General features: G+C 38.5%; 1 protein-coding gene across 1 annotated transcript in view; it reads left to right on the top strand.

Moving 5' to 3' along the window:
• LMOD2 (leiomodin 2) overlaps positions 1-11885 on the top strand; it is a 75261-nt gene extending 63376 nt beyond the window's left edge. The window contains exon 3 of the mRNA XM_086966806.1: positions 11466-11885. Coding sequence (XP_086822932.1) covers positions 11466-11492 — 27 coding nt within the window. The 3' untranslated portion in view covers positions 11493-11885. The remainder of the gene's footprint in view (positions 1-11465) is intronic.
• The last annotated feature ends 486 nt before the right edge of the window (positions 11886-12371 follow it).

Genomic DNA, 12371 nt, shown 5'->3' with positions numbered 1-12371 from the left:
GAGTTGGGTGGTGAAGAAAAATTCTCAAACTTGTGTGAAAAGTTCTAAATCCTCCATCAGAGGATCCTGTTTGGGTGAGGAATCCACACCAGAAATACCTCGACCCGAACAAACCAATTATGATGGTATTTTGCATTGCCTGCTAACAATAAAGCAGACCCATGGTCTCCTTATGTTTAGTAGTTTCCGAATTTTGCAAATATAGCTGGTAAATCCCTAGTTTTGAGCAACCGCAACCCTTATGGTACAACAATTTTTTCTTTGGTATATTCTATTAATTCTCTGCCTGTATGTGCTTCTAGTTCTCCCCTTCCTGAGAACAAAAACATATCTACTATATGCTTATTGATTATTAAGGGATTTTGTTAAACTATTTTTGAAATGTTGATGTTTCCTCAATGACCTTTGTCTGCCTTAGCAGACAGACTTCAGATGTAATGCTAATAGGGAGTTGGAAAAGTATTATGACCAGTTTAATTGATTCGTCAAATACAGCCATTAACCTACATACAGAAATGAAATCAATATGCAGATTTATCAAACCCATTTTGTGATGGATATTGGCGAGAGGAAGCTGGCCCCTTCTTCATTGTGGCTGTCATTGATTCAGTGGCAATGGTGGATGTTTCATAGGACTCTAAATAGCAGGGCAATGTATTTTAACAAGAGCTCAGCCCCTTTATGACCTAAAGCCAATGGCACTTCCAAGAACTTATTTTGACTCTTAGGGTCTGATTAGGATGTCGGGTGGACTGCCACTGACAGGCTCCGCCTGTCAGGTGCATCCAACAGCCTCAAGGAGCCCATCGGGGCGTCGGGCATACTGTAATCCCTACAATGGGGGCAGGGCCTGTGCAGGCTTCGCCATAGGGATTACGATGTCCCTTTCTGACAGCCTTTTCAATGTGGTCCCACCAGTTTTGGAAAGTCTGTCAGAAAGGGAATTTGTAGCAGGGCCGTGCCATGTAGGCCTCCACGATGTGACCAGGAGGCACATGTGGTGCCCTCACAAACATCCAGGCACCACTTGGTGCCTGGCACATAGTGCATGGATGTTCAAAAAAAATCCCCTTTTCTATTGTGGTTTGTTCTGTGGCCCTTTTTCGTGCCTCAGCACAACACACAATGGAAAAAGAGAAGTTTCACATGTGCATATAGGATAAGCACTCCAATGTTCTTCCATGCTTCTTCAGGCTGAAAAAAGGATGTTAATCAGAAATCACCAGAGGACTGTAGTGGTTTTTCCCTATGTCAGACTGTGTAGAACCATGTTCCACAGATAAGTGCTGGAGATTGTGGTGCCAGAAGGAAGCATGGTGCCATAGTGCTGCCAAAAGGTGACCATGAAATGGAGCATTGTACTTGAAGCATTTTCTCTTTCAGAATGCTGTATATTTCTCCTTATCGTTTATCACATGGAAATAGAGATGAAATGTCTGAAGGAAAATGTCAGTATCCCAAGCTTCTCTTCATAGGTAATAAGCTAAACTAATACATGAAGAAAATAAACTGTATGTGCAAAAACACTTAAAATGTCAACCTATAAGAAGTTTAATAATCATTTAAGGAAGCACAATCACTAGTGACGCTTCCTGTGAACTATTTCAGAAAATATCCACCAAAACTGCAAATTAAACCAAAAAGCTCTGGACTAAATGCCCAATAACTGTCCACATACTGATACAATTGAGTCCCCTCAATTCTGCATCTATTACCAATTTCTGGAGTAGTAGCACCATAAACTTCCCACAAGCTAGTGTGACCAACATTAAACAAATCTCAAGATACATGGATACTGATAATATCAGTATTACTGTGACTCTCAGGATGATACTGGTCAAACCCTGTGTGTTGTAATTGCATATGCAGCTGAGGTCGTACCATCTGGCAACTTCAAACAGGACCCATCCACCCACGGTTCCCCATCTACATCTGGAAGGGGCGTATCTTGCAAATCAATGCAACCCTTTGTCTGTTCCTCAGTAAGGAATATACAATTGTGAGGCTCCTTTGACTGAGACTGAGTCGCAGGATATAGCAACAAAGTGGTTGGGTTCAGTGTCGCGCATCTCTTCAAGGTAATATGAGGTGCTAACAGTGTCAATTCATATCCTGTCAAGCGGACACTAGTTAAGTGTTGTGTCTTGGTCTGATTCAAAAGGGCATCTACTGCATGGGGTACTAGCACCAACAGTTTATGTGACAGAAATATCACTTCACTCTGACGTATGGACACAGCTGTTGCTGCAACTGAACGAAAACACCCAGGCAATTCACGAGCGACAGGATCAAGGACGGCTGAAAAGTATGCGCAGGGACGCTGCTTATCACCATGTGTCTGTACTAAAACTGACAATGCACATCCATCTTTCTCATGTACATAGAGTGTAAACACCTTTGTGTAATCTGGAGTGCATAACACTGGTGCAGAACAAAGAGCTTGACGTAACTGATGAAAAGCATTCTGACATTCATCTGTCCATGGAAGGGGCACTGGAGTGTCTTTACTCAAAAGTCGCTAGCAGAGGTTTAACAATGTGTGAAAATCATAATATCCATTGCCTACAAAACAAAGTCAGGCCAATGAATTCACGGACATCTTTCTGAGTGGAAGGTACTGGTGTGTTTAAAATTGCTTGAATGCGATCTGATGTAAGTGCATGGCCCTCCTTATACAGAAGGTGACCTAAGTAGGTTACCTTCGGTCTACAATATTGCAATTTCTTTCGTAACACTTTATGATGATTTGTAGAAAGAAAAGAAAGCAAAGACAATGTACACTCTTCACATAGTTCTGGCGTATCGGCTGCCAACAAGATGTCATCGACATATTGAATGAGAGCCACCCCTATAGGTAAAGCGAAAGAATCAAGTTGTCTTTCCAGTGCTTGGCTATAGATACTAGGACTCTGTGTACCTTTGAGGAATTCTACAAAATCTGTATGATCGATTATTTAAAGTGATACCAAACAAATATCTGCTATCAGGATGACTAGGGATCGAGAAGAAAGCATTCTTCAAATGAATCACGCTAAATGTAGTCGCTGTCGGGGTAACCTAAGTAAGTAGTGTTGTTATGTCAGAAACCACTGGGTATTGTGATACTACAATCTTATTAATTTCTCGCAAATCAATAATGAATCTGTAAATCCTAGTATCAGTATCCTTTTTCAAAATGGGTAGAATAGAACTGTTACAAACATTGTAAGGGACTTCCTCCACAACCCCCACTTTAATCAAATCATGGACAATGCGAATGAGTGCTTCATCACCTTCCTGAGAAATGTTATATTGAAGTAAGAGCGACAATGAAGCGCCCTCCTTGACACTAATATGCACTGGTGGAATAACCATTTGTCCTTCAAAATAACACGCACTCCTTCAGGAGAACATCGTATCGTAACCCTGAAATACTTGAGCATATCAAGGCCCACAATATTGTCTGGTGTGTTCGGAGAGAGCAAAAATGGACATGGAGCAGTAAACATATCAACATGGAATGCGAGTGGTTGTGACAAGGGCTAAGGGAAGGTGTTCCTTCGAACCCTATAGATGTAATGGTTGAGCTAGACAGAGGAGCCCTTGGAACCAATTGTTTAGATAAGGCGCTACGAGTAGCTCCTGTATCAACCAGAAACTGATCAGTAGAACCCAAAACATGTGCTGTAACACAGGGACCCCTCTGATCTACTGGAACTTCAACAGATTCCTTACCCCATCCTAGGCAATCATATGCATAAGCAGAATCTTGAAAATCAGACGGCACATAGTCGGACTTTTGATATTGGTTCCTTCTATCAAAAGTGTTAAACCCATCCTGCCCACGTGTATTAGCATCAAGCCTAGCACGATCATTCGTGCTTCCTCTAGGCCCTGAATATCCTGAATGACTTCTCATTTGTCCCCGACCACGTGGGCACTGCTGAGCACGCAGCACTGGACAATCAGAAATTCAATGTCCAAATTTCTTGCAGTACGCACACTGGTCAACAGACAAATTCGAACGAGTATAGGAAGGAAAGGACAAACCATAAGATCGACGTCCTCCTCTATCATTACCTCTAGAAGGCGGACCATAAGCCTGAGCCAACATAACCTTTGTTTTCATCTCTTTAGTCTTTTATCCTCATTACCATTCACTTCTAATTCCTGGTGTTCATAATACTGAGCCATATTCAATAGAGAAACCAGAGAAGAGGTAGTCCATGAACTCTCACTGGCCTTTAGGCGACTAGCAATTCCTGGCAAAAGTTTTGCAACATATTTATCGACAAACAGATGCCTACCCGTGACATCTGTCAATGACTGGCCACTAAAATCGTGGAATGCCTCCTCAAAGCGTGTCAAAAAATCTGAAACCGATTCATCTGCCTTTTGCTTACACGACAGTCCAATCTATCTTTTATGGGGAAATAATCGTCTTCAACTTAACTAATATAGCTGTAGGGAGATCTAAAATCAATTTACACGGTTTCTGTGCAGGCTCCGCTCTACATCCATTTGTTCTAACTCTTTCCATAATGCCCCAAAAGTTGCACGATGATCAACTTTACGCACAGTCTCCACATGTCAGGCGGCAATTTCAATCCGAAAAACAAATCCATATCAGGCAAAGTCATGGTACAAGAGCTAATAGCACCCTCAACTGCCTCATAAAAAGCTGCTGGATTTTTGCGCGGATCAGGCAATGCATTTTTAAGGGCCATAACACCCGCTCTATTCCAAGGAGTGTAAACCCAATTATAAATAAAGTAACCCTTTGCATCAATAGAAGTCTTATCACTCGTACCCGCTCCTTTAGGAGGAACATACAAAGGTGCGGCTTCCAGCATAGGTTTCACATGAACTATCATAGTCTTATCTGTTCCGAAGACAGAAGCTTGTGCCACATCGGTCTGAGATGTTTGTGCAGCTGTGCCTGCTGCCTTTTTGTCCTCTCGCAAACGGACTGCCTAAACACGTAATTTAACCAAATGCCTGATTGTATCCGCCACCTGAGAAAAGACAAAAAGACCATCACGCATTTGTTTACAATCCTGTGCTACATCATCAGGCTCCAATTCATCAGAATGTTTCCTAAACCGCTCAACGACCTCTGCGGCAAATACCTCGCTAAAATATATTTGCTCCCTTTCCTGACAATTTTTCATCTCCTCTAAAAGCTCAGAAGCAGGGGCGGTACTGCAAAGGGCTTTTCGGGCAGCAGATCTAAGCTCAGACGAACGCTGGGTGGGCAGCATAGAACGAGTTTCTCGCGCTTTCTTCTGCTCTGTAGGAGAATCCTCACCTGACTCATAAGGAGCAGAAGAAAAAATATACGGAGGTGGAGAACGATCTAATAACAAAAAATCATCTTTCGGTTGATTAAGGATAGGATAAAGGGGTTGCCTAACAGCATATTGGCCAGTTACCTGTAAATGGCGCTCCCTATCCTCTGTCTCTCTTTTAATTCTTTTATTTCCTTGTTTTTTAACTCTAATGCTTTCGCATAAATGTTCTTTTGCTGTTCTTTTTCAATCAAGGCTTGCTCACGCTTCATTCGTTCACCCACTTCTTTCTCCCACATTCGCACACAGTCAAACATATCTTGCCTAGTCTTTCGCTTAAACATACATTGTTCCACATACTGAATCTTTCACAAATCAACTGACGCATGCATAGGCCAACGCAACTCAGGATCCTTACGAGTGTATTTATTCCATAACGTGCTGTACATTATAGAAGAAATACCATACTTAATATACATGTCCCTATTAGGCGTCCCCTCCAGGGCGGCGGTTGTGCTTCATCGAGTCTCAAACTGGTACCTCTACAAAAGCAACACATCCTACAAAGTGTTCTAGAAACAGTCATGCCAAAAATAGTGCAAAATATGCAGTATTATAATCCAAGCAGCGCTTAAAGTACTCTTTGTACGTTGCGCAGTTTGAACAAATTCAAATAGAGAAAAATATCCTCATTACCTGCCTATATAAATTGCAATTTATATACACCTTACAAATATTTACCAATCCTTCAAATCAAAAGCCACAGTAAGTGTTACTATAATACCTTACCAATCCAAGGCATCAAAAACCAACAGCAAGTGCCGCAGAACGACTCTTACCAATCAAATGGTGTCCAGGTTCCAACTGCCAAGTTCTCAAATAGACCAAATGGTCACTGCATGGCGAATCAACAGAAGAGATCTCAGTAGATGGTCAGATCAGAAAGAAAGGAAAAACGCTGTGAATGCCAAAACTCGGGTCTCCTCAGGCAGCGATCGCGTCCAAAGAGAGATTCCAATCCTTCGTTTCGACCAGTCCTTCGGGCATCCGAGGCGCCAATTTGTAGTAGTGGGCCTCAGCAAGGCCTACCAGTGCTAGGGGTTCGCCCTTCTCTGCACAGAGTCCTCAGACAAATAGGAAGAAGTTGGCACAGAAGCTGGAATAGAAAATACAGAGTTTATTAAACCTCATGAGGTGGAACTACATTCACACAGCGGTACACAGACAAAATATCGAGTTTTAAATTTCGATATACAATAATATCGAAGTTTAAATATCGATGGGACAAAATATCGAATGTAAGTAATATCGAAAGTCTTAATATCGATATTAGTATGATATCAGTAATATCGAAGTTTTAAATATCGATGTCAATAATATCGAAATAAATAACTTCGATGTTACTAATATCAATTTTTAAATAAATTTAGTGTATATTATATTGTATTTATTATGTTTTATTATTTATTTTTAATGTAATTTAATAAAATATTGTATTTTACTACTGTAGCGGGTTGTGGGTTTATAGGGGAATAGGGTGGGAAGTAATTTAATTATGTTAAATTAATTATTAATTAGTAGGAATTATTAATTAATTAATTTTTAATTAATTTTAATTAATTGATTAATTGATAAATATGTTCTGTAGCGGGTTATGGGAATAGGGTGGGGAGTAATTTAATAATAATTAATTAATTAATATATGTTTGTACATATTTTAATTAATAATTAATTGGTAATTAATTTATATTAATTAGTTAATTAATTAATAACATTTTGTACATATTTTTAATTATTAATTAGTTGGTAATTAATTAATATTAATTAGTTAATTACATTAATTATAGTAATTTTTTTATATATAATTTTTTGTTATTCTTAATTAATTGGGAAAAATAATATTAATTATTAAATTAAATTAATTACAGCTAATGTGCTAATATATTTACTTTATTGTTATTGTTAATTAATAATTAATTGGTAATTAAATAATATTAATTAATTTTGGGTAAAGGAGTACTTTTAGGGTTCAGGGTCAGTTTTCAGTTTTTGGGTAAAGGGGTATTTTTAGGGTTCAGGGTCAGTTTTCAGTTCTTGGGTAAAGGGGTATTTTTAGGGTTCAGGGTCAGTTTTCAGTTTTTGGGTAAAGGGGTATTTTTAGGGTTCAGGGTCAGTTTTCAGTTTTTGGGTAAAGGGGTATTTTTAGGGATAAGGGTCAGTTTTCAGTTCTTGGGTAAAGGGGTATTTTTAGGGTTCAGGGTCAGTTTTCAGTTTTTGGGTAAAGGGGTATTTTTAGGGTTCAGGGTCAGTTTTCAGTTTTTGGGTAAAGGGGTATTTTTAGGGTTCAGGGTCAGTTTTGGGTTTTTGGGGTACAGGGAAATTTTTAGGGTTCAGGGTCAGTTTTGGGTTTTTGGGGTACAGGCGTACAGGGTAAAAACAAAAAATAATTACATTAAATCAATTTAATAACATTAAAAAAAATAAAATTACATTAAAGTATTAAGTGTTTTATTTATTTTAAATGTATATGTATTAGTTTTAATTTTGTTTTAATATTTTTATTTGTAAAATTATATGTATTTTAAAATTATTTTTACATTATTATTAATACATTTAAAAAAACGATATTTTTAATTCCGATATTTTTGTACTACGATATTATTTTTTCGATATTTTTGTACTTACCTTTATGAAGATATGATTCCGATATTTTTGATGTCGATATTTTTGTGCCGATATTTTTGTATTTCGATATTCTGTCTGTCGATATTATGTCAGACATTCTCACACAGCACCCTTCAGTAATGCATGAAGTAGTACACTGAATGGAAGGAGCTTGGTCCTTTTATACCCAGACAGGGGCTCAAATGAAGGCGGTACAAGTACAAAATGCTGGTTTTAGGTACATATAAGGTCATACAGAAAATGAACAAAAAAACAAGTGGGAGGAGCTAACAATTACTAATTCTGGTGAACACATCCTGACAGTTACAGACTGGGGACAGCTGCAAGCTCAACTGAGAATGTGCGAAGCAGAAAAGGCTAAATATATCTCGTCTCTAGGCAGATTTCAAGAGCGGTTAACAGGAAGGTAGGACAGAGCACATGGCGAGCACATGGTAGCACATGAAAAACAAAATGGCTGACAGAAATACAAAATGGATTCCACAAAACGGACAAGATAGTCTCTAAATACAGGATGGCTTCTGCTAATGCTAATCTAATCGCTGCCAAATTACAACATGTGGACCTGAGGAAAAAACAAACAAATCACATTCATTAAATATCTTCTCTGTAAGAGAAATCTCTCCAGGTGATGAAAACCCTTGTTGTACAGACAGATGACAAAACTCTCAAACTCAGGAGACTCTCATGTCAAATCTTTATAGACCAGGGCTAAAGTTATTCACTTATTGTGGGCTGACTGGGAGGCTTACCAGCTCACACTCCTCGATATAAAGTAGGGTAAATCAATTGTCATGTGCAAATAAACTGACAAACCCACACTTTGATTTTGTTTGCAGGTAACTTGCGGAACTAGTGATACATTGTGTAATTGTAAAAATCATAATCTATATTAAAATGGTACTCAATTAATTTTAATGAGGTAATAATTAAAAGAACACAGGATCTACCGGTCTCTATGCTCCAATGTCTATAAAAATGCGTGACCTGAAGACTTAGGGGCTCATTACCATGGCATCGTTTTGGGTTAGAGACCATCCGACAAGGAGGCGGCGGTCCCGATAGCCCAATTACAATACAACCTCATGCAGGCAGTTGTAAACATGCCTTTTTATATTGCGGCTTATGCTGCAGCCCGGAAAAGGCCTGTAGCACAAGTGGCATTAGAAAAAGGGATGTTTGGGGTAGCACCACATGTGTCTCCCTGGCCCCATAGCAGAGGCCCACGGGGGACGGGGCCCTGCTAGGGGCCCCCAAAGTCCTTTTACGTCTGCCTCTACATGGCAGTCTGACCGCTGTGACCTGAAGACTTAAGGCCTCACTACGATGGCATTGTTTTGGGCTTGAGACCGTCCGACAAGAAGTCAGTGGTCCCGATAGCCCAATTAGTCCATTCAGTATATCCTGCCAGTTGCAGTGCTAGCTTTACACAGGCTGAGACTACAGAACAGATACTACAGGCAAAATCTACAAAACGGGAATCAGCTGCAGAGCACCAGGGATCTCTGCTGAGACCCTCATTGAGTTGTAGCAAGCAGTTTCTTCTGCCAAATATGCTATTCACCCTGTGAGCAACTAGTGCTAAAGTTCTATGTAAATACTTCAGTTTCTTCGGAAGCTTTAATTCAAATTGTTATCAATTTGATACGTGTCACAATGAATTCAAAATGTTCCTTATGCTATATATACGTTCACCACAAGTTATCCAAAATCTCATTCTCTAATTTATCAGCTTTACATTTTGTCTCTCTGCTTAACCCCTTCCATGCTCATGGCGAGCTCAGCTCGTCATGAGGCACAGTTGAGCTGTGCTGATGACGAGCTGAGCTCGTCATGAATAGAGGAGAATAGCTATTTTCAGCACAGGGGAAAAATAACCACAGCAGCGATGTGGTTAAGGCCAATTAAATATATACACATACACTCAAATCTAAAATAAAAGGCTACTGGATATGTGTAGCAAGTAATATAGCATCCATTTCAAATGCCCTCATCAAGGGTTTTGTGCAACTATATTTCTCATTGATTTACTTCTTGTTGGCATTTTGTGACAATGGTTATTGCTCACTTATTCACAGAACTGAAGGCCCACCGTTTCCTTAAGGGCCTCTTTGTTTAGTCTTTTCACTATTCTTATTGTAGTTTTGCCTTTCATGTTAAAAAAAAACAGCATATGTCTTGATGTTTCTTCATTCCTCTTGGCTACAAACTGTCAAGCTTCTATCTAAAATCTTTTTTATCATATTTGCTTATGCTTCTGTCGCAGCCAGGTATCAATTCTTGCATTTTTTTCAAAAATTTGAAAACTCATTTGATGGATTTCATGTTTATATTGTATCATTTTAGAGCAACTGGACTCTCCTGGAGTCATACACAACTACAGTGCTCAATACATCTGAGTTTTGCTTTGGGTTTTGTTAAGCCAATGTAATATATTCTGCCTGGTCTTCTTATGCCATGAATGCAAAAACTTCTATAGCATGTTGTATACCATTGAACTGCAATGTATTTTGTGTCTTGGTAATGTACTTTGTCATGCTTAGGTATAACATTTCTGTTGAACTGTAGGTAATTTACAAACATTTATCAACACATTTCTCACTCCTGTATGTACGTCTATAATGCATATGACTAATTAGATGATGGTGCTGCAGTAAGAGTGGGAAAATGCAGTTCTTTCACATTCTTACCAGGGCTGAGAAGGATGTTCAGAAATACAATAGGATTTTTTAATTTTTGGGAGAGAAAAAAATATCTTTTACAATTATAGATTTTACAAATACAAACATGTCAACCCATGGCATACATAACCTGCCAAGCTGGATGCCACTTACAACCTATTAGACAACCAAAACACAGATATTTCTGTGAGTAGTGCACCTTTGCTGCATGATTAATCACACTTTTGAATTGAACACATATGCTTGGACGTTCTTGCAAATCTAGTGAGTGATTACTAATTTCTGGAATGAACAAGTGTTCACTTTGCATTCCCAACTCTGTATTTTTCCTTTTTGAATCAGGGCCTTAAAGTTAGATCTTTAACACCAATTTTCCTTTCCAGAGACTTGTGTTTCTTCTTCTAGAAGGCCAAAGCAAAAATGTGAAATCCTACCATTGATGATATTACCAGCCGCTGGTCTAAAAATTAGAGCTGCGATAAATTAGACCTAAGTATCCCTAATTTAATTTACCAATATTATCAATATGATTTAAATGTTTCTGACTCTGGCACTGCAGGCTTTGAGTATCATGATTCTAATGCTGTGAAAATAGAAGCTTGAGGCTCAACATCGAACTATAAGCTCATGGTTTTCTCTCAATTAGCAGGTAGTCCAAAAAGCGGAGCCACACAAATGAATGCCTTATAGATCATATTGTATGCAAAATACGAAATTCATTCAAGTATGTGGGCAATTTGGATGATTTCTTTTTAATTTATGAGCACAGTAGGAGTTTTCTTGGCTTCAAACATTATGTTAATATTATTTATTAATTAAAACTGTGTTACAGGTGGAGGTACCCAAATCTCTTCAATAAGGTTCCTGGTGTACAGAAGAAGAACAGTGAAATAGTGGTCAGAGGAGCTACGTTGAGCTGCTCAAATACATTTCATGGACTGGACAGTGAGATCCCACCAAGATGGCTACCGTGGTTCTAAATGTTCCTTTTCTTGTTAAAGTTTTTCGACATATAAATCCAGCCACAATACATTATGGGAGAAATCTGATTTTTATCTGTAAATATGGAAGTGAAGATATTTTTTATTTGTTCAAAAGTTTGTTTATTGACACCAAAAAGCCTGTATCTACTGTTGATTAAAATGTCATTGAATGCTGTCATTAGGTGCATCCATTGCACTCTGGAGGGATGACGCAGAAGCGTATTACTATGTTTAAAGCATTTCCAATAAATGAGTTTGACGTTTTTAAACAGCTTTTATGATATTTTTTATACTGCTTGATGGTGTAAATGAGGCTTGAACTTGGCCCTCAAAGTTGTCAAACAGTAATTGATTAATTTTATTTCATTACCCCCTTTCCTGGAGGAGGGAGCACTGAAATATGCTGTATTTCAAAGCACACTTTGTAGGGATGTATTTTAGGTGTAAAAAACATTCTGGAGAGATCAATTGTGGAGTGGCTGCAACTAAAACGATTCATTGTCTCTTAAGATGCAAAGGAATAAAAATACGGAAAAGATTTGTTTTATGGAGAGAGCAAAGGGAATATCCATTTAATTAATAGTTAAACAGGCTTCGAAACCAGAAGGCGATAGAACAAATTATTTTTCCTGAAACAAATTCTCAAGGCCCAAGTACACCGAGGTGATGATTCTCCCTGTCCAAAAACAGATTATTTTCAATGATGCGACCAAAGGGAACACCCATTTAATTAATTGTTAAACAGGTTTCAAGTC

The sequence above is a fragment of the Lissotriton vulgaris genome, chromosome 1_1, assembly GCF_964263255.1.
Source record: "Lissotriton vulgaris chromosome 1_1, aLisVul1.2, whole genome shotgun sequence".
NCBI classification, from domain to species: Eukaryota; Metazoa; Chordata; class Amphibia; order Caudata; family Salamandridae; genus Lissotriton; species Lissotriton vulgaris.
This window is presented reverse-complemented; position numbering and strand designations above follow the sequence as displayed.